Genomic DNA, 23,692 nt, shown 5'->3' on the forward strand with positions numbered 1-23,692 from the left:
CCAGAGGGCGTGAGCTGAAGAGATAAGAGGCAGTGGTTAGAGAACAGGATGTCTGAAGTTGGGGTTGTGGAGTAGTCCTGCAGAGCACAGAGAGATGTTCTGGCCCATGATCAGAAGACATCTGCCCAGGAAAAGATACAAATGGAGTCAGTGCCCTCCCCACTTGTCTGCCCAAAGTCTTTCGGGGGAGCAAAGTTAGTTTCTATAGGATTTTGTAGACATAGTAAGAAAGAGCTGTGGTAGTGAGTATGTTGGCAAGGAGAAAATTTAGTATATGTTCAAATATCCACTGTGACCCAGGTCCCCTTTCATGCCGCTCAGATTGCAACATGGAGTTAGTCAACTTGTAGGAAGTGTTTAGGGAACAGAAATTAAGTGGCTAAGAGTTTGGACCTGAAAGCAAATGTTTGTTGAATGAATTTTTGTTTGTATGTAACATGTACACAGCTTTTTATGACTTCCCTTGATAAGCTCCCACTTCTCCTTCAAGGCTCTCCTCAAATTCTTATCTCCAGCCCCAATGAGGTGCTCCCTTATTAGTGCTTTTTCTCCCATCAAGTATAAGACTTATTATATCATATTTTAATTCATCTGTTTATAGGTAAGTTTTTAAGATAGACTCAGCTCCACAAGGGCGGGGGACCTGGCTTGGTCATCGCTGCATTACTGGGATCTAAGTGTACAAATACTTGCTGAATAGATGGATATTAGGGCTTATCTATTATGCTAATCATATCATTCTATAGATTTGACTTTGGGACCATGTAGCGTAGTTACAAAATGAAATTAAATCAAAGATTAGAAATAAGTAATCTCTAAGTATCAAAATCAAAATGGACACAAGTGAACTTAACTATGTGTAAAGTTGGTGATATAAGAACCCACAGAATAACTTCAACTGGCTTGAAGAAATGAAATTTGACTATGGTATCTAAGGATACAGATACCTAAGAACAAAGTGAACAGCAATGACATTTTAAATTGTTTTCAGCAATCACATTGTTAGTAATAACATTGGTATTACTATTCTGAAACTACTACGTATATAAAATCCCATAATATGTGTGGATAAAACCAATTTAAATTATTTACTGTCACTAGGACCGAAGAGTTTCAGCATAAAAAAGATACAATACAAACATTTTAAAGTTAAGGAAAAACTTTTAATCCTAAATTTGGATTGGTAATATCAGTATAAACTCATCATTTATTTTCAATTTGAAAAGTTATTTTCCCAGCTCTGTCCTCCCTGAAAGGCTCAAATCAGTGACCAGCTCGGTAGCAATGAGTAGCCTTCACACGCAGATTGTGGTTTCTACATTTATTCTCCACTAAAAGCAGCCAGAGCTCTTTACAGAAATGGCTGGTTCCAACTCTGGGGCAGGAAATACACAAAATGAGCTTAGAACATCTTGTCACTCCAGCAAGGAATTAACCAAAGACAAGTGGAGTTATGTCAGAGGAACTCAGAAGCCAACCTGAAGAGACTCCCCCTCGCCAAAGATGGGACAATTTGGGCATCAATAAGAATAATAGTGGCAATGAATGGCAACATAGTAAATAAGTTTAAGTCAATTGGAGCTTGCTAGGGAACCAACTCATCGTTCTGACATCTGATTTAAAAAACAATCCAGCATTATCCAGTCTTCCTGTATGAGTTGTAATTCAGGGTAAGCAAATATTTGACGATGGACAAGTTCTTTATTGAAGAAGTCTAGTGAATGCAGAGAGAACTATAGCATTTTCTATCCCCTGATGAAATAATGAATCTAGTCAACAATCAATTGCTGCTAAAACCATTAAGTGAAAAACTAATGGGAACTTTGTAATTGCCAGATTAGGCAAGCAAACCCCAAACCATTGATCAGCCTCAACATCAGGAACAAGGAAACAATCAGGCATTTTGTGCCTCCTGATGTGACGTAATAAGAAAGACAGAAAACCGCCTATGAATGAATTAACCCGACCAGAAAGTAGCACCTGACTGCAGGACCCATAGGGAACAGAGGCAGGTGTTGAACAAAATACCTCCTGGGTGCAATTAGCAAAATCCAGAAAGTGGGAAGTTCTACCAGATAAAAGAGGCTTAGAGACATGCCAACCGAATATCATGTGTGGGCCTCATTTGGGTCACGATTCAAGTAAATCAGCTGTTAAAACAGAGAAGAGACAATTCAGGAAAATTAAGCACTGTTTAGATATGTGGAGATATTAAGGAATTGTTTAAAATTTTAGGTGTGATAATAAAACAGATATAGTCCTTATGTTTTAGAAATTAGAAAAAAGGTTCATACAGGTCTCTCTCTCCCTCCCTTCTGAGGGTGAGATGATCAGACATGAAAACAGCATGAAAGGCATTTCAATCCACATGGTCCTGATGTAGCATATGGTTTCTACTGTGGGCACTTCTCAGTCCCCCAGGTGACACCTGCCTTTGTTCTGGTGATTAATGTGCTCTTTTGGCTTCCTAGTGATCTCTTGTGGGAACCCTGGGACTCCAAGCAATGCCCGAGTCATGTTCAGTGATGGCCTGGTTTTCTCCAGCTCCATCGTCTATGAGTGTCGGGAAGGCTACTATGCCTCAGGCCTGCTCAGCCGGCACTGCTCGGTCAATGGCACCTGGACAGGCAGTGACCCAGAGTGCATAGGTGAGAAGGCCCTCTGGGTTCCATGGCAAATGGTGGCAGAAGCAATTGGGCTCCTCCATGTCAAAGAAAAAAGCTGTCCATGGGAGATTGGGAAGGCTGGCTGGAGTGGGGGAATAAGAACCATACAAAAAGCCTCTATTTATTGAGCACATACTGGGTAACAGCCACTGAACTCAGTGCTTTATTTTATATGCATGATGTCATCTGATTGTCACCACAACCTCATGAAATGGCTACTATTAGCCCCACTTTATATATGAGATGACTGAGTCTCAGAGAGGCTGAGATATGATATATAGGTTTGCTGTTTCGCAGGCTCTAGCCAGTTCCTTGGGCTTTCTGTTTCACTTTTAGAGCAAACCCCCAGTTCTCAGCCTGATTCTCTTTCCACACTGCCATTGTCCACCATCTTTGTTAGGTCCTTCTCTCCCTTGCACTCATCCCCACCCTGGTCTCTGGCATGGTGTGGTCCCACTACTCCCCTTTCTTGCTTCTCTCAAGGGCCGCCCCAGACCCTTTCCCTTGGAAAGCGAGTAACTGTGGGGCCCAGATGGAGGGAAGTGATAAGATGAGGGACTCTGACAACATTCTCCCTTTCTAAGTCCTCGTCTTTGATCTCAGGCTCTATCTGAAATCCCATGTCAAGTTCACTTTTGTGCTAAGGCCAGAGTTCACCAACCCCCACCCTCACTTGATAACCATAACGTAGGTATGACCATTGCATATGTCATAAGAGCCTGTTCTAGGCCGCTGAGCCACAGAGGTCTCCCAGGCAGAACAGCAGGTGAAAAGACGGACCCCCGCCCCCAGCACACAACTTGTCTGTATGGTCCATTAACACATTAGACTCTTCAACCTGGAAACATTCCTCTCCCTGAGCCCCAGCCTCATTTAGGAACTCTGCCCTCTGGGTACTTCTTCTCAGAGGGTTGGGTTTTGGATACGAAGGATGGTCTTCAGAGCCCAAGTTTCTGGAGTGTATAAGGACGGTGGAGGCAAGGAGAGCGGGGATGCAAGAAGACCCTCGCAGAGAGACGTGGCCCAGTGGACATTAGAATGGGCAGTGCCCACCTGGCAGCCTGTGAGGGGACAGGGCGTTCCTGAGCTGACGGTATCTCTGCCTGGGCATGTGCAGGGAGTGATAGGAGTGGTATTAGAATGCTGGGGAGAAAGCGGGTATGGACCGGGAGTGAACAATGCTGTATCTCCCCAACCTAGTCATAAACTGTGGTGACCCTGGGATTCCAGCCAATGGCCTCCGGCTGGGCAATGACTTCAGGTACAACAAAACTGTGACCTACCAGTGCGTCCCTGGCTACATGATGGAGTCACACAGAGTGTCCGTGCTGAGCTGCACCAAGGACCGGACATGGAATGGTACCAAGCCAGTGTGTAAAGGTGTGTCAGAGGGCTGCAGATGTGGACAGAGGGCCGAAGGGAAGACAAAATTGAGATGTGGGCCTTGACCCTCTAGGAGGGAGGGGTGAGAGCCCTGCCGTCTTAACGGGGTGTGTGAGGGGAGGACTGGTCCCTGAACATCTGCAAGGAGGGGGTCAGAGGAGACCAAGGGAAGGCCTGGGCTGTAAGCATCGAGGAGAGGGCCGTGCAGAGAGGACTGGGCTGTCATACTTGAGTGAGGGCGTTGTACGGTGCATAAAGGCCAGAGCTTCCAAAGTAAAAGGGGGTTATTCCTGCTTCCTGCTGTTCAACCCAGACTCCCAGCCGGCCAACATCAGTGCTGGTGACTGGGGCCTGGTTTCCTCAGGATGGCGCCGGAACTCAGCCTGCTTTGGTCTCCCCACAGCTATCATGTGTAAGCCACCTCAGCTCATCCCCAACGGGAAGGTGGTGGGGTCTGACTTCACGTGGGGCTCCAGTGTGACGTATGCCTGCCTGGAGGGGTACCAGCTCTCCCTGCCTGCAGTGCTCACCTGTGAGGGAAATGGATCTTGGACTGGAGAGCTGCCTCAGTGTTTCCGTAAGTTGCCCGAGGACCTTTCCTGCATCCTGTCTGCTAGCTCCCTCCCCCTTCCCTCCTCAACGCTCTGCTACTGGAAGGTATAGGATAGTGCTCCGCTCCCCAAAATCCTGGGGAGTTTTGTCAAAGACACTATTAAAGATGGAAGGAAGTTTAAGGAAAGAAACTGTGAGTTGTCTTAATTGAGCCCTGGCTACGGACTTTGTATGGAGTCACAGTGGGTGGAAATTGTGCCAGAGATGAGGGAGGGGTTTCTTAACCTGAGAAGCTGTGAACTGGATGGAATGGTACCCAAAGAGCTGCAGGGGGCCCCGTACTGGAAACATGGCTGTCTTCATAGAAAATTCCCTACACAGAAAAGACTCCTAGGAAGCTCATGCTTATCTGGTGAAAAACTTTATTTCTTATCCTCCTGGCCTGATATGTCCCAAAGAGCCCCCAAGTCCATTCCAGGGTTCATTTCTTATCGAGTCCCCCCAAGAAGCAGGCTCCAGGGCACTTATTCTTGTCCCAGCCTGTGAATTGGCTCTGGAAGTTTTTCTCTGTGTCCAGGCTTCGGACAAAGACTAGGACCTACTTTTTTCTTTCTACTTGGCATTTTTCTAATTCTGCAGAAAGCTGTCAACATACTCATGACCCTGTTTGGGTGCCTCTGAAAATCTGCTGCCATTAGGGAAGTTTCAGGAGAGACGAGGGCCAGCCATTCAAAAGTGGATGCAGGAAAAGCGTTTGGCATGAGGTCAATCCATCAGACCATCACATACCCCAGGATAACAGCAGGAAAGGAGCAAGGCTCAGGGTTGAGTCTGGTCTAGAAACCTTGCTTTTCTTCTTGAGAAATAGCTTAGCTGTCTTTTTTAGCAATGAATTACAGTTATCATTTTAAAAAACTGCATGATATCTGAAGATGCAAAAAGAACGTAACAATCATCTAAACTCTCAATTCCCAAAGACAACCACAGTTGTGCTCCCACCTCAATCACTCTGCAGTTTGGAATTTGTAGCAACATGGACGTGATTTTCTATGAATGGTATTGAATCGTGCTATACGTACTAGTTCATAACTTGTATTCATCGATACGCCAGCATCACCTTCTCTATCGATACACTGATCTACACGTCATCATTTTTAATGGCTTAAAGAATTTCCTTATTGCAGATGCCACGATTTGTCTGATCTGCTCCCTGGGGATGAATTTGGGTTCCTCCAATTTAATCATGTTCGAAGCAGTTCTGCAACAAAAAGCCCTAAAAAAGGCATTTCTTTACCCTTGTGGTAAAATCCTAAGAGTGAGAAAGCTGGGCTAACGTGCACTCTATTTTTTTTTTGTACATGTTGCCAAACTGTCTTCTAGAAAGAGTATCCCAATTTATGTTCCCACCAGCAGTTTATGAGAATATTTCTTGACTCTTTTCCTCATTAACCATGGATTTTTGTCAATATTTTTAAGTATTTACCAGGCTGAGGAGTTTGAAAAAAAAGATATGCCATTATCTTAATTGGCATGACATTACTTATTAGCAAGACTGAGTCGCTCTTTCTTTGTCATCCATTTGTATTTCTTACCTTTTGAGTTACCTATTTCTAGATACTGGGACTTCTGATCAACTTAGCATTTGACTGACTTCTGATTGGTCAGGTTTGGATGCCCCAGGTTCCAGGGCACATGCTTATTTGCATATGATTATGAACCTCAAGATTCTATGTACACACACACACACTCTCATCATAGCAAAAAAATGTTCTTCATGCTTAAAGTGATGTCTTGGGGAACTTGGCCTTCAGTAGTCAAATTTTGATGATAATCTGATGATTTAAATGACGTGAACACACTGCATACACCACCCATCACAGTGCAAAAGCACACCCTTTGGAAAGACATTTGGCAGTACACATCAAGAGCTGTGACACCCTCAAACCTTTAAAGATGAGTCCACTCCCAGAGAATTTCCCCTAAGAAAATAATACAAATGAAAGAAAGGCCATGTGTAACTTTACACTAATAGAAGATGCCAATATAAAAGTTACAATGGACAGTAATTATGGTACAATGAGCCACTGCAAAATTATGTAGCCAATAAAGGATAGGGACATCATAAAGCTGGGAAATGTTCACAGACTATTAAGTGGATGAAACAACACTTAGACAATGGGTTTGCAGCCTTGCACAGGTTTACATGCTCCGAAACTAAGACTAGAAGGGAATGAGCATGAAAATGCAGGTTGGCGGGGAGTTTTGGGTAGTGGATTAGAGTTGGTTTTTTCTCGATGTTCTAAACTTCCTATAATGTTACTCCATTACTTGGATGATTATTAATAAGCATTTTGAACGAGGAAAGGAGAAGAAACAGCCACACTGATGTTATCATTTACTCAGGGCTGCCTCCATTTCCAGAGTTCCAGTGGAAGCAGGAGGAAAGCAGCAGAGAGAACAAAGGCTAGGGTGGGGGTGAGGGACCATGGGATCGCAGCCTGGGTTCTAGAAAGCAACTTGGCCCTGCCTTTCTCCCTTCATCTTCCCAGCTGTGTTCTGCGGAGATCCTGGTGTCCCACCCCATGGGAGGAGAGAGGACCGAGGCTTCTCCTACAGGTCGTCTGTCTCCTTCTCCTGCCAGCCCCCTCTGGTGCTGGTGGGCTCTCCACGGCGGTTCTGCCAGTCAGATGGGATGTGGAGTGGCACCCAACCCAGCTGCATAGGTGAGAGGTGATCTGGGGAAGAGTCCCAGCTGTGGGCATCTTTCTTTTGGGCCGAAGATGATGACTTTCCTTCCCTGTTTTCAGGGGTCTCATCTGCAAAAGGGAACAAGTCTCCTCAGAGCAGGATGACAAATAGCCAGTTAATGTGCTACAGAAAGCATGTGGTCAGCAAAGGGTATGACTCAGGTGGAGATATCCAGAGGCGGGGCAGTCAGGACGTGGTTCCGTTTGCTTTTCTGCTTCTGCCTCTCAGAGTGAGCGGAGGCAATGAAAGCTTCCATGACCGTGTGGTCTGTTTTTTCTTTTGGCAATGCAGACCCAACGCTGACCATGTGTGCAGACCCCGGCATGCCGCAGTTTGGGATACAGAACAATTCCCAGGGCTACCAGGTAACGAGACCAGCCAAGGTCGGGCCTTCCTTCCTGCATCCTGTCACTTTCTATCACTGTCAGCCTCGGAGGGCCCGGGGACCTTCCTCGGGACAGCACTAAATGGGGACAAGACCTTAGAAGCTGGAGAAGGGAAGCACTCGGCCTCTGAACTGTGCCACAGGGGAGCACCCTTTCGAAACTGGAAGGCATTTACACCAAACCAAGAAGCTGAGGTGGAATAACACCTCAAACTCCACAAACACCTGGAACTCCAGAAACATGTCCCAGCAGTAGTTGGGGCAGGGCATGTGTGGGAATATGGGAATGAGTGAGGCAGATGGACCTTCTGTCTTCAGGGCACCCAGACCCTACCACAAACACAGGGCTCGACAGGGTGGAGGGAGAGATGCCACATGGAGGTCAGGCCCCTGCCCGCGGGCCCATCCCGGGAGGATGCAGGCCTGGTGGACACAGCTCAGAATGAGCTTCAGGAGAAGGAGATCTGGACAGCCTGGGATGGGACACTGACGAGGAAGCAGGAAAGTAGGGGTGTGTTCAAGGCAGGACTATTAACTGGAGCCCGAGACGTGCCCAGGGGAATATCAGGGACTCACCTGGAAATGGCAGGTTGGGATCTCACCAAGGGACATGATTTATTCACTCAGTCTGTGTTCATTCAACACGTATTTCCTGCCATGAACTATTCTAGGTGCTAGGAATCCCGTGGGAACAAGACAGACCCCGTGCCTGCTCTAAGGGAGCTCCCTGGCTGGTGCCAATAAACAAGATATGATAAGTGCTGCACACGATGCAATAAAAAGTGGTGCGACAGGGCAGGTTCCTGCTTTAGGAAGGGTAGTGAGGGAAGAGCCCTCCTAAACTTCAGCTGTGGCCTCCAGCATGAGAAGGGCCAGCAGAGCTGGGTGGGCATTCCTGGCGGATGGAACAGCCAGTGCAGGGAGCCCTGGGGTGGGAGGTGCTGAGCAGGTTGGAAGGCTGGAGAGCAGGTGAGCCAGCAAGTCAGGAGCACAGTGAGAGGGGAGAAGGGGCTAAGCCCAAGAACTAGGCAAGGCTGGAAAACAACCTGGCCCTCTCTTGTCGGGTTCAATATTCACGTGTTCTGGGACTCAAAAGTTCCAACCCTAGAAAATAACCAGAGACACTCTTGCACCAAGAAATTAGAAAAATCTTGGTACAGTCGCACGATTGGCTTGTTACACGAGTGAGAATGAATGAACTACAGCTCTACTCAGCATGAATGAATCTTAGAAATATAGTATCGAATGAAAAGGTGGTATGATACCATTTCTATAAAGATTAAAACCAAGAAAACCTTATGTTGTTTAGAGGTATTTGTAACACAAAATTCAAGGTACTGGTTACCACTGAGGGGGAACTGAGTTACGGGACAGCAAAGGAACACGCAGGTCGTTACACCATCAATGTTTTAGCTCTTAAATTGGGTAATGGGTGCAACTGAAGGGGTCCATTGTATTACTATGAGCCATGTCTATATATGTTCCATATATTCTTCTGTGTGCAGCAAATATCACATAATAATTTTTGAAGAGAGAAAGGCATGGGCCGAGTCACATAGGACCTTGAGATCAGGGTACGCATTTTGGATTTTATCCTAAATGCCACGGGACACCATTTGAAGGTGACTCGATCTGATCCACCATTTGAACTGTCACTCAGGATGAAGAGAGAGTGAATGATAGGGGGTTAAGAATAGAGACACTTAGACAAGTAGGACACGATCGCAGTGGCTCAGGAAAAGAATGAGTGTGGCTCTGGGCGAGGCTGGTGACAGTGGGCGCAGAGAGCCGCCAAAGGGTCAGCATGTATTTTGTAGGGAGAACCAAGAGGACTTGTTGATGGATTGGATTGAGGGGTTGAAGGAAAGGGAAGGAACAAGGATGGCTTGAGGTTTTCAATTTGCACAACTGGGTGGATAAAAGCGCCAATTGCTGGATGAGATGATGAAATACAAGAGAAAACAGGTCAGGCATGGAGGGAGTAGAAATTACGAGTTTCACTTTGTTTGAATTTGCTACTATGGGTCATAGAGACACGTGAGTGTTTTGAGCTGGGAGATGGTATTATCCCGTTGGTATTACGCAGTTCAGAAGCGGATCCAACAGCATCATGGCAGATGGATTGGAGAGCGAGTGATGGAGCTGGTAGTGGTTCCAGGGGTGTCGGGTTAGATGGTGAAGGGCTGGTGGAGGGTGAGCATGAGGAAAACAACTGAGCAGAGGGAGAGATGGAGGAAGGGCAGCACTTCTGCTGAACAGAGATTTACAAAGCACGGTACCAGATTCTCCAAGGGACACGTCAGTAAGGGAGACAAGTCTCCTGCCCTAAAGGAATTTACAGTTTCGTAGAAGAAAGAGACACGTACACAAGTAATAATTCTATTTTGTACAGTTCTTCACATTTTATAAAATGCTTTCAAATCCACCAGCGCCTTCAAGTGTCACAACATTCCAGTGCAGTTTGGCAGGGTTGGTGGTCCCCACGCTGTACACAAGAGGACCGAGGTTAGAGTTTTATACAACCTGTCATTCAGGGAACCAACGTCGCAGCCAGACCTGAGATCGGGGTCTTCTGATTGTGAGTCAGGCTCTGTCCACCACAGCAGAGATCTCGGGGATTGGGTGAGGTCGTGTGGAAGCAGCATAATATAAGCTGTCTCCATGGACAAATAAGATTTAACCAGGCAGAGAAGCGAAAGAAGGGCGTTGTGGGTAGAGGCAGTGGCGGGGGTAAGAGTTGGAGCGTGGGAAAGTAAGCAGGCAAGTGACAGCAATTATGAAGATTTGCTGGATGGAAGGGGATCATGGGGCCTTCCATCCCCACAGGTTGGAAGCACCGTGCTCTTCCGCTGTCAGAAAGGTTACCTGCTCCAGGGCTCCACCACCAGGACCTGCCTCCCCAACCTGACCTGGAGCGGAAGCCCACCAGACTGCGTCCGTGAGTACAGACTTCACCTGCATCCCATCACAGCTCCTCCTGACAACACATCGTCTCCCCCCACTGGGTACCCGAGACGTGCTTGAACGCTCTGAATGGCAGGGAGCTCACACTTCTCATTGGGACCAATATTGGTCTCTCATCCTCACTCCTTGGGACCTCACAGAAGACATGTCTGCACAAAAGCCTTCCTGATGTTTGAAGGGAATTCCTGTGCCTTAGCAAAGAAAAAAGGAAACTTTCCAATGGCAGCAGAAACTAACTATTACCAACGCCAGCCCTCAGGAAGGAAGATTTCAGCCTTTTAACCACTGTTACTCCTCTTCCTTTAGGGAAAGTCCTACAGGCTTAGGTTCCGCCAGGGGTGATAAGCCAATACTCACATGAGCTCCCCCTTGGCCATTCCTGTAGACATCGAGGCTGGGATGTAGGAGGGGAGGCGGGGAGGGGAAGCTGGACATGAAAGGGTCCCACAGGGGAGAGGAAGGGCGTGTTTCATCTAGGAGCGGGAACAGTCCTGAAGACCCTACTCTCCCCAGGTCCAACAGTGTCTTTCCTCTCATCCAGCCCACCACTGCAAACAGCCAGAGACGCCAACCCATGCCAATGTCGGGGCCCTGGACTTGCCCTCCATGGGCTACACACTCATCTACTCCTGCCAGGAGGGCTTCTCCCTCAAAGGTGGCTCTGAGCACCGCACCTGCAAAGCAGACGGCAGCTGGACGGGCAAACCAGCCATCTGCCTGGGTGAGTGTGCCGCTCGCTGAACCTCCCCAGGGTGGGAGACCAAAGGTGACAGCTGAGCTTGAGTGAAAGAGGGCAAGAGAAGAGGAAGAAATATGATTTCCAGGGGCTTACGATTTTCTGAGGTATTGAGTTGCTAGGAGATGAACCCAGAGGCACCCAGTGAAGCCATCCCAAGTTTTATTTTGCTACCTTCTGCCTGAGCTTAAACATTCTCCTGGGATTATAGTCATCAGACAGAAAAAAATCTCTTCGTTTCACCAAACTGGATTAATGCATTGTGCACGTTATAACCTTGATAAAACAGCACCCACCCACAGATCCCTTGGGGTTACCAAGATGTCGCAGACCTCCCTCCCCCTTTCTTAATTTATTCGTTATTTATTGAGCATTATCACTGTGCATACCTGCGCTGGGCATGGAGGGTTAGGTGAAAGACACCAACCCTGCCCTAAAGAAGCTCACATTTAGCTACAAGGACAACACATGATCAATACAACAGTGCCTTCAGGAATGTAGAAATAGGCTGCATGCCATGGGGGGGGAGGTGGAAGGGCACTAATTCAGCCTCAGAGGGGGAGGAGAGAAGTCAGGGAAGGCTTCCTGGAGAAGGTGGTCTGAGTCCCGCCTTAAGTGAAGAATCCAGCAAGGATAAAGGATCAGCTTGGTGCTGGGATGGCATTAATTTTTACAGGTAATGAACTCACCACAGGCCAGCCATTGTTCTAAGTACTTTGTGAGTACTAACTCATTTAATCCTCTCAGTCATCCTGTGAGACACATGTGATTCATATCCCCACTTAATGTATGATGAAACTGAGGCACAGAGAGGTTTAGTAACAAGCCTGGAGTCACCAGCTGGTAAAGGGAAAGGGTGGAGATTCAAACCCTGAAGGTCTAACTTCAGAATCCAAGCTCTTAAGTACTTTGCTGTTCTGCCCCTCAGAGAGAGAAGGCTTCAGGTTCAGAGCCTTTATCGGAGCTAGAATTGTCATCGTATGAATTGTTGTAAATTTCTTTTATTTATGGAAAGTAACATTTGTTTTCCACATATGGTAGTGATATAAGGTTTCATTTTAGAGAACCATTTATTTAAGTTTTATTGTGGTAAAATATACTTAATATAAAATTACCATTTTAACCATTTGTAAGTGTACAATTCAATGACATTAAGTTCAGTCACAATATTGTGCAACCATCACCACTATCCATTTCCAGAATTTTTTCTCCATCTCAAAAGAAGTTGTGTACCCATTAAACAATAACTTTCCGTTTCCCTTTTCCTCCAGCCCCTAATAACAGCTGTTATACTTTCTAGCTCTATAAACGTACCTATGCTGGGTACCTATTCTAGGTCCCTCATTTGAGTGGAATTATGTAATATTTGTCCTTTTGTGTCTGGATTATTTCACTCGGCATAATGTTTTCAAGGTTTATCCATGATATAGTATGTGTCAGAATTTCATTCCTTTTCACACTTAAACAATATTCCATTGGTGGATGTGCCACCGATCCATCTGTCCGTTGATGGACATTTGCATTGTTTCCACTGTTTGACTACTGTGAATAATGCTGTGACTATAAATGTACATATTTTCTATGGATATAATGTTTTTAATTCTCGGGTAGATATCTAGGAGTAGAATGTCAACTCAATGTTTAACATTTTGAGAAACTATCAGACAATTTTGCACAGTGCCTGTACTGTTTTTACATCCCCACAGCAATGCACTAGGGTTCCAATTTCTCTATATCCTTGCCAACACTTGCTATTGTCCTTTTTCTTTTTTTTCTTTTTTTTTTTTTTTTGAGTATAGCCATCCTAAGCAGGTATAAGGTAGTTTCTCACTGTGGTTTTGATTTACATTTCCCTAATGGCCAATGATGTTAAGCATCTTTCTGTGTTTTTATTGGCCATCTGTATATCTATTCAAATCCTTTTTCCATGTTTTAATTGGGCTATTTGTCTTTTTATTATTGCGTTGTAAGCTTTTTATAGACCTCTTGATTTCCTTTTTCTGGCTTCATTGAGGTATAATTGACAAAATCATAATATATTTAAAGTTTATAGCATGACAATTTGATATACATATACATTGTGAAAGAATTCCCACCATCAAGTAAACACATCCATCACCTCACATATTTACCCTTTGTTGATGAGAACACATAAATTCTACTCTTTTAGCAAATTTTAATTATACAATGCGGTATTATGTACTATAGTTACCATGTTATACACTAGATCCTCACACCTTATTCATCTTATAAGTGAAAGTTTGTAGCCTTTCACCCTCCTCCTAGCGTCTGGCAGCCACCATTCTACTCTCTGTTTCTATCTATGAGTTTAACTTTTTTCTTTTCAGATTCCATATATAAGTGGTACCGTATGGTATTTGTCTTTCTGTGTCTGGCTTATTTCACTCAGCATAATGTCTTCCAGGTGAATCCACGTTGTCTCAAATGTCAGGATTTTCTTCTTTTTTAAGGCTGAATACTATTCCAGTGTCTGTATGTGCACCACATTTTCTTTATTCATTCGTCCATTGGCAGACACTCAGGTTGCTTCCATTCTCTTGGCTATTGTGAAAATGCTGTAATGAGCATGGGAGTGCAGATAGCTCTTGAAGGATTTCATTTCCTTCAGATAGAGACCCAGAACTGAGATTGCTTGATCACATGTTAGTTCTATTTTTAATTTATTTTTCTTTTTTTAAAAACTTTTATTTATTTAAGTGTGTTTTTCCAGGACCCATCAGCTCCAAGTCTAGTAGTTGTGTCAATCTAATTGAGCAGGGCGCAGCTCACAGGGACCCATGAGGGAACTGAACCCGCAACTTTGTTGTTAAGAGCAGGGCGCTCTAACCAACTGAGCTAACCGGCCGCCCCCTATTTTTAACTTCCTTAGGAACCTCCATTCTGTGTTGCAGAGTGGCTGTATGAGTCTACATTCCCACCAGCAGTGTACAAGGGTCCCCTTTTCTCCACATCCTTGCCAGCTTTTATTTCTTACCTTTTTGATAATAGCCATTCTAATAAGTGTGAGGGTGAGCTATCAATGTGATTAGATTTGCATTTCCCTGATGATTTGTGATGCTGAGCATCTTTTCATGTACCTGTTGGCCATTTATATGTCTTCTTTCGAAAAATGTCTATTCAGGTCCTTTGCCCATTTTTTAATTGGCTTATTTGTGGTTTTCTGCTATTGAGATATATGAGTTCCTTGCATAGTTTGGATATTAACCCCTTATTGGGTATGTGGTTTGCAAATATTTTCTGCCACTCCATAGGCTGCCTTTTTATTTTGTTGAAAGTTTCCTTTACTATACAAAAGCTTTTTAGTTTTGTGTAGTTCCATTTGTTTATTTTGTTTTTGTTACCTTTGCTTTTGGTGTCAAATCCAAAAAATCATTGTCAAGACCAATGTCAAGCTTACTCCCTATGTTTTCTTCTACGGTTTCAGGTTTCATCTCAAGTCTAATACATTTTTATTTGATTTTTGTGTATGGTGTAAGATAGACAGGGGTCCAGTTTAATTCTTTGCATGTGTTTCCCAACACATTTATTAAAGAGACTGTCCTTTCTCCCAGTGTATATTCTTGGCTCCTTCGTTGAAAATTAATTGACCATATAGGCACGGGTTTATTTCTGGGCTCTCTATTCTGTTCCATTGGTCTATTTCTCTGTTTTTCTGCCAATATCATACTGGTTTGATTGCTATAGCTTTGTGAGATAGTTCCAAATCAGGAAGTATAATGCCTTCAGCTTTGTTCTTTTTTTCTCAAGATTGCTTTGGCTATTCAGGGTCTTTTGTGGTTCCATACAAATTTTAGGATGATTCTATTTCTGTGAAAAATGCCATTAGACTTTTGACAGGGATTGTATTGAATCTGTAGATTGCATTGAGTTATATAGGTGGCAGCCTCAAAAACTGGGATGTTATAGATGTGTGGTCCAAGCCCTTCACTCTTCAAGGAGAAGCTGGGAGTTCCCTCCTGGTCGTATGGCATTGTGCCAGGAGTGGGGTGTATGGCAAGAGTATGTCTCAGCCTTTCCTCCCTGTTCCTATGTGGGCACCTGTTCCTCAGTCACCCAATGTGTAGGAATCACTAGGCTAGTTTCTGGATTTCTCTCAGAGGGAATTTCTCCATGTGTAGCTGGCTGTACATTCAGTGCATCTAGGGGAAGAGGGAAATTCAAGAGCCTCATATGCTGTCATTTTGGTCTGGAGTCTCTTTCAGAGTTCTTTTATATCTAGAATATAAGACTCTGAACAGATACAAGATTTGCAAACATTTTCTCCTATTTTGGGGATTGTCTTTTCACTTTCTTTTTTTAAAATTTACAGTACTTTTTGATTTCATTCATCACCTAAAATGAAATTAGACTGTCACCTTTTAAGCTCAGTTTTAGTCCTGTGTTAAATTGTTTTTCTTTTTTTTTTCAGATGGTAGTTTTTACAGCCTTATTGATATACATAAACTACACATATTTAATTTATACAATTTTATGAGTTTTAATCTTTTCAGTTTCCTGTTGATGTCCTTTTAAACACAGAAGTTTTTAATTTTGTCGTATTTCAATTTTTTTTGCTTGCTTCTGCTGTTACTATCATATCTAAAAATCCATTGCCTAATCCAAAGTCACAAAGATTTATGCCTATGTTTTTTTCTAAGAGTTTTATAGTTTTAGCTCTTACATACAGGTCTTTGATTCATTTTGAGTTATTTTTTATGGTATTAGTCTGGAGTCTAAATTTATGCTTTTGCATATGGATAGCCAATTGACTCAGCTCCATTTGTTCAAAAGACTATTCTTTCCTCATCAAATTATCTTAACCCCCTTGTCAAAGATCATTTGACCATAAATGTGTGAACTTATATCTGGATCCTCAATTCTATTCCACTGACCTGTATGACTATCCTTATGCCATCACCACACAGTCCTGATTTCTATAACTTTATAGTAAGTTTTAAAGTTGGGGAATGTAAGTCCTCCTTTTTGTGCCTCTTTTCAAGATTGTTTGGCTATTCTGGGTCCCTTTTATTTCTGTATTAACTTTAGGATTGGGGTGTCAATTTCTGCAAAACAGGCAGCTTTCTCCCTCTTTGCTCCCTTCATCTCATAAAACCTAAGACAATAGAGGTATTTTGTTTAGAAATATAACTTCCTTGAGTCACTGTGGAAATTGTTTTCTGCAGCGTTCTGTATACCAGAACATACACCGACCTCCAGAATTGGAAGGGGCATGCTAAAACTCTGTGCCCTCCCAAAGGAGACAGGAGGGACAGTTCACCCTTACGTGGTGACAAGGCAGATCTTTCTGTTGTTTCTCTGCAAAAGGAGAAAAGACATTAACATTTATGGACCGTGACTTTCATGTTCATTAGCTCATTTATTCAGCATAGACCTGTGAGTTGTGTTTTAACGGGAGGAGACAAAGACTCTGAGTAGGGAAGTGACGAGTCACACAATCATTCAGTAGCACTGTTGAGACTTGAACCTGCACCGTCTAACTCAGGCCCCAAGCTTTTGACCTTGCCTTTGTTGGGAGGGCCTCTCAATCTTAATATCGTCACTTCAAGAGGGGGAAGCCCTGCATTGAAACCCCCATCAGGACTCAAGGGATTCACTTTTGATCAGTGGAAGGCCCCCCTTTGGGCCAGGCATCTGGGAAAAAGGCAGAGTCCAGGACAGGACATTTCAATCCAAGGTCCTCAATTAGGGACATTCAGGGGATCTGTGTAGTAGGGTGGAAAAATAGACATCTTTATTTTCCTTTACTTCTTACTGAAGTTTAGCATGTCTTTTAATTTAGAATGTAGACCAAAACCCATAGTCGTGTTAGCAATACTTGTGACTTTGTCACCCATAGGAATTGCAGATTTTCATACTATATTATTGGTTGTTACTGATATCGTGAAATATTGTTTACATTCCTCACTACTTCAAGATTATGATAGTTACTGGACTTGCTGCTAGATCCTGTAACTGATCGCAGTAATAAAGAATCATATATAATTGTGTCCTAATTCCTCATTTAATATGACTGTCATTGATCTGATGGATTTCCTTTGTAACTCTTCAGATTTTATTATTCTGAGAGGGACCCATAGCATCATCAGACCATCAAAGCAGTCCACCTCTGGTCTCACAGCATAGGTCCACAACAAGACCTCAAAGAACCTATTGACCTACGGTCAAAGAGGTGGCCATTGTTTTTCCAATAGAATGTAGACCAAAGGCTGATCCTGTTTTTCTCCCATTCTCTTTCGCCAGCAGAGGTCCGGCCCAGTGGAAGACCCATCAACACTGCCCGGGAGCCACCCCTCACCCAAGCCTCAGGTGTGTACGGCCCGGATGTTTGGTTCAAGAAAGGTGTTGCTTCCTTCACCTAGTTACCCAGAAACATGCACATGAGTTTCTGAGTATCCAATGGAAGGGCATGAAAACTATCTATAGAGCCAAACAGATTTTCACACCCACTTCCCAACCCGAGGCCAACTTCAGGAAGAAGTGAGCCTGAAGGAAGCAGAAACCTCATCCAGAAGAGAGACTGAAGGCCTTCCAGAAACATATCTAGAGCTTTGAGCTCTGGAGCCACTGATTACCACAACCCCTCCCGATACAGCACCAGCCAGTGTGCCATCATACAGACACACAGACCCAGGTCCAGCCCAGGGAGCTTCCTGGAAATGCTTGCATTTTAAGATAGGTATTGATTCTTTCAAAGGGTGATGTCCAGAACTGGACCCAGAACTCCAGGTGTGCCTGACCAATGCAAATTTATCACATACTTTCATATCCTTTTCAAACCCTATCATTTTACTAGTATGTGCATTACATAGGAAAGAAGACTAGACTTGGTACCACAAACTCAATATGAGTTCCATTTTGGTCATTGACCAGCTATGTCCTTGGGAAAATGACCTTCACTTCTCGAGCTCCGTATTACTTATTGGTAATACGGAGATTATAACACTTGCCTTAGAGAATTATTATAAGGATAAAGAACAGCTTTGGTAGGTGCCACTCATTAGGTGCTTTTATGTGCCTGACATACTGTGACATACAATTTGCAACATTAGATCATTTAACCCCTACAGTAACTCGGATGAGGTAGGTGGGATGGCCCCCATTTACAGAACTACATGTGTGGCCTACAGGTGAGGTCACTTGATCTGGAGGCTCTTTCACTTGATCAAATAACTGATCAGTTACAGCCAAGATGAGACTCCAGACCTGGCAGCCTTCATTCGCCCATGCCCTTCCTATCTGCCACACGATCCTCATGTACTGCTTTTCTCTCTTCTCCTTTTCCCTTTCTCCATCTTTTCAACCTCCTCCTTCCCTTTGTTTTCTCTTCTTTCTCCTGCTCTGTCTTCCTCTTGTTCCCCCTCTCTCTCCCTTTCTTATTGGTTTTCTCCTTTTTTCTCATCCACCTCCTCTCTCTTTCCCTCCATCCATCCGCGCTGAGACACAGAGGATCACAGGATTGCCAGAGCACTCCACCCCCTTTCCCACTTTAGAGGGTCAGGGAAACGATCTCCCTGAGTGAACTGGGATCAATCATCAGGTGGCCTCCATCCTACCCTCACACGTGAAAGTCCCTCGCATGCCTATTTCTCCATTCTTCTAGTGCCTGGGGATGTTTTTGCCAAGAATTCCCTATGGAAAGGGGCCTATGAGTACCAGGGGAAGAAGCAGCCAGCCATGCTCAGAGTGACTGGCTTCCAGGTTGTCAACAGCAAGGTCAATGCCACCATGACTGACCACAGCGGCGTGGAGTTGCACTTGGCTGGTAAGGAGCAGGCCACCTCCATGAAAGCCAGGGGGCGTACAGGTGACCAGGCACATGCCTTTGTGAGGATGAGTCTGCCATCATTGCACTGTACTGTCATGCAAGGCTTGTCTGGTGGGCAGGGGGAAGAGGAAATGTCAGTTCATCTTTGTTCACATGATAAAAAGCTCCAGAGACTAAAGGAAAATGGCTAGAAGACAAACTAATAACTTGAACGTACAGAGGACTGAGAAATAAAGAGAAAAGAGACTCGTATCCCTAAACCTGAACTAAAAATAAGAGCAGAGAAATCCCAGAAGCCAAAGTACAGCCAGTCAATAAACAAGAAAAAAATACTTTTCAGCAGCAATCAAAAAACTCAAACACAAAATGTCATTTTCCACTTTACCCACTAAGATTTTTTTTTTTTTTAAGTGATAAGCGTTAAGTGCTGGTTAAGGTCCAGTGAAGGCACTGATGCAGTGCTGGTGAAAGTAGAAAATAGCACAATTCTGCAAATGAAGAAGCAAAAACTCATAGACACAGACAATAGTTTAGTGGTTACCAGAGGGTAAGGGGGGTGGAGGGTGGTAGATGAGGGTAAAGGGGATCAAATATATGGCGATGGAAGGAGAACTGACTGCGTGGTGAACACACAATGGGATTTATAGATGATGTAATACAGAATTGTACACCTGAAACCTATATAACTTTACTAACAATTGTCACCCCAATAAACTTTAATTTAAAAACAAAAAAAATTACCTCAAATCCATCAAATTAAGAAAAAAAGAAAATAGTATAGTTCTAGAAAACAGTTTAGCAATTTGTATCAAGAACCTTGAGGACGATAGAACTTATTAATTCTACTTCTAAGAATTTTTATCATAAGAAATAATTATGGAGGGAGTCAAACATTTATGAATGAAAGATGTTCACATTGCAGGGCTACCTGTATGACATAAAAACTGCAAATAGAAAATTATCTAAAAACAAAGAAATGGATATATTAAGTATAGTGTATCTGCTGGATAAATTATTATGCCAGTTTGGGAAGAAGTACACCGACTATCATGCATTTAAAATGTGACTCCAGTTTTTAAAAGAATAAAGATCATATTCATAAGAAAGAAAATTGGAAGTAATTACGTGAAAATGTTCACAGTGGTTATTTCTTCGTAGTGAGATCAAGAGTGATTTTTTTCCTTCTTGCATCTCTGCATTTTCTAAAATTTCCCCAATTTTTAATCTTTCTACAATCAGAAAAAAATGTCGTATTTTAGTCATATTGTCATATTTAATAAACAAGTGTCTACTGAATAGATGGATAGCTAAATGAAGGTACGAGGGAATGAATGGGCACAGTAACGCACAACCCCACATGCAGTTACATCCACTCATTCACACACACACACACACACACACACACACACACACGACTGACCGTTCACGTTCACTCTCAGACAGCCCCACACACGTTCACTTCCTCCCGTGTACATCCCCCATGCATTCCTGCACCCACTGAATTGGAAGCATACCCAGGCGTCAGCTAACACATGACCGTGTACAACACCACGTTCACTTTCTTCTCACACGTGCCTGTGTAAACAGGGTCACAGTTACAGGCCAGTAATCTGGTTATTTGTTAACACACATGCACATTCTTGCCATACTCACCACCAGCCTCCACAAACTCTCGGGCAGCACTGTACTCACCTACTTACACTTATGCACGGAGTGTTTCTATCAACCTCTGCACGTGAGAGTCCACTCACACTCACATCCACAAACCCACACATTTGGGTTTTGCAATTTTCCTCGCTCTTTCAAGTATACCCTCTGAACTTTCTTTTCCCAGGAATTTACAAGAAAGAAGATTTCCATCTCTTACTCCAGGTTCATCAGATTACAGGGCCTGTGGAGATTTTTGTGAATAAGTTCAAAGATGATCAATGGGCTTTAGATGGACATGTAAGTTCAGCGATATCTCACTCAGTCCTTGACCTCCCCGTGACCTTGCCCCATCCCAACTCCCCGATCACTGGCAGGGAAGAGGAGGGGAGAAGAAGGAAATGGAAATTTGGAAGGAGGTTTTCTGTAGGGCCAGGACTGGGAGCAAGGGAGTCCTCGTCTGCTAGTGAAGTGAGCAAAGGAAAAGATAAAAAGGGCCAGGAGGCTGAGAGCACGGAGGCTCGGCACGTCTGAGCGAGAGGGAGTAGGTTCTGCTGTTAGAGCGAAAGCAACGAATTGGAGGTCAGCAGAGGTCAGCAAGTTGAAGGTCCTGGTGTGGGGGTGGGAGCTGGGAGAAGGTGGTGAATCCCAGATGAGGACCTGGAACATCTACTCACGTTTGAGGGTACAGATTGTGGGTGACTGGGCCCAGCTCAGGAGACCAAGACATGGGGGAGGGAATATGACTTCCTGACATTCCCCCATGGGAAAGACGTGTTACATTCTAGGGCCTCGTTGAGATGGAAGCCAGGTCCCCGGTGATGCTCCTCTGCCCACACCTTCTAAGCTCACAGGTAGTAAAGTTGAGCACGGTGTCACCTGTCGTATCCTCAGCTTCCCTGTCTTAGAAGAGGCAGGGTGGGAAGGAGGGAGAAGTCATGGTGACCAGAGTAGCAGAGAGCTAAGGGTCAGGGTACAATCTCCTGGACAAGACCAGCTGGTACAGGACTGTGGCTTTAGGGACTTTGCTTTATAAACACATTAGGAGAAGCACGTGGCCTCTCCAGGGGCTGGCATAGCCAGTTAGCTCCTTGGTTTTCTCTAGCATATCCTATGGACTCCCTTGGGTATCCAAGTCCTGGCTGGCTTCCATTGTAGTTGTTCAAAGTAGTCCTTTGCAAAGACAACAGACTCCACCATGCTAGGAAAATTGCCAGAGGTGAGAGAACAAGAGTCAGATTTGGGAGATGGAGCTAGAAGTACAGGCCAAGGGTTAGATGAGAGTGGAGCTCTGGAGGGCCGGGAGCAGCTGGAGCAATTGCCTAGGATGACAACCAGCCATCAGGCCTATCCAGGGTGTGTTTGAAGGGACAGGTGGGGAGGTCACCCCAGAGCACAGCAGACAGAGGGGCCGGAGCATGAGTCGGAAGGTACACCAGAAGCACGAGCACCTCAGCTGCGCAATCCACACCTGCATGTCTGAGTGTCTGGGCAAGTGGCAGAGGGAGCAAGGAGGAGCCATGTCCCCAACCACCGCCCCCCAAAAGAAAATGAATAGCCACTGGAACTGTGATGAACTCTCCAAAGTATATTAAATCCACTAGGTACATTTTAATCATAGTTTGGTTTGCCCCTTGGTACTCTAAAAGTCAGTTTTTCATCACAGTAATAATAGCTAACACTTATGAAGGGCCTATTAAGTTTTCTCAGTGTTTTATCTATATTAACTTATTTAATATTCACAGCAACCCTAAGACGCAGGTACTGTTATTGTTCCTGTTTTACAAATGAGAAACTGAGGCACAGACAGATTAAGTGAGTCAACCAGTAGAAAAGAGAAACGCCTCCGCCTCCTCCGAGCAGCTGGTGTCCCTGTCCCCACCTCACATGTCAGTCATGCTCCGCCATCCCTTACCTGGGTGTGGGCAGGTCAGTGCCTGTGTGTCAGGGTAACAGGCAGGCAGATGAAACCAGCGTCTGTCCACATGTGCTTCTGAGCGTGTCGTTGGCCTGGCTGGCGGGGCTTCCAGCTCCTCCGAGCCCGCCTCCATCTTATTCTCTCTGCTCCCCTCCACCACAGGTCTCCTCAGAGTCCTCCGGGGGCACCTTCATCTACCAAGGCTCCGTCAAGGGCCACGGCTTTGGGCAGTTCGGCTTTCAAAGACTGGGTAACTAGCATTTGTCACCCGGAAGTGGGAGCTCATGGGGCTGGAGGAGAAACTCGTATATTGGGGTGGAGAGCGGGGCTTTGGTGATGTTCAACAGTCTCAGACAGGGGTTCTGAACCTTTTCTGGGTCGGGGACGCCTTTGAGATTCTGATGAAAGTTAAGAAATATCTCTCCAGAAATAAGCACAATACATAATACACTTGACCTTCGCCAGTTTTGTGCTCAGCCCTTGAGTGGAGAGCCTCAGCGTAAGGGACATCTGGTCTCAGATGGCAGCCCCCTCCAACGCTGTCTAGCCACCGTCAGGCATCACCCACACCTCCCTTAGCATTAAAACATGGGGGATTCAGGGGTGCTTTGACCCATGTTGCCCTTCGCTCCCTCACTTCCCAGCAGTGACTGCTAAGGGCTGTACCCCCAGCCTGTGTCTCTGTGACCTGACCTTTCTGCTCTGGGACTTGCAGACCTCAGGATGCTGGAATCAGACCCCGAGTCCATCGGCCGCCACTTTGCTTCCAACAGCAGCTCCGTTGCAGCCGCAATCCTGGTCCCTTTCGTCGCCCTCATCATCGCGGGCTTTGTGCTCTATCTCTACAAACACAGGTACAGGGAAGGAAGTGGGTGCGAGGCGGGGCCCAGCCCGACTGACCCACGCA

At 44.8% G+C, this 23,692-nt stretch overlaps 1 protein-coding gene across 1 annotated transcript in view; it reads left to right on the plus strand.

The window, feature by feature from the left end:
- Window positions 1-23,692, plus strand: part of CSMD2 (CUB and Sushi multiple domains 2) — a 579,318-nt gene that overhangs the window by 551,588 nt on the left and 4,038 nt on the right. Inside the window, 12 exon segments of the mRNA XM_081055778.1 lie at window positions 2,472-2,648; window positions 3,867-4,046; window positions 4,453-4,626; window positions 7,151-7,324; window positions 7,641-7,714; window positions 10,561-10,672; window positions 11,240-11,419; window positions 17,699-17,761; window positions 19,056-19,217; window positions 21,055-21,167; window positions 22,948-23,035; window positions 23,501-23,639. Coding sequence (XP_080911904.1) covers window positions 2,472-2,648; window positions 3,867-4,046; window positions 4,453-4,626; window positions 7,151-7,324; window positions 7,641-7,714; window positions 10,561-10,672; window positions 11,240-11,419; window positions 17,699-17,761; window positions 19,056-19,217; window positions 21,055-21,167; window positions 22,948-23,035; window positions 23,501-23,639 — 1,636 coding nt within the window.

The sequence above is a fragment of the Rhinolophus hipposideros genome, assembly GCF_964194185.1.
Source record: "Rhinolophus hipposideros genome assembly, chromosome: 8".
Classification (NCBI taxonomy): domain Eukaryota; kingdom Metazoa; phylum Chordata; class Mammalia; order Chiroptera; family Rhinolophidae; genus Rhinolophus; species Rhinolophus hipposideros.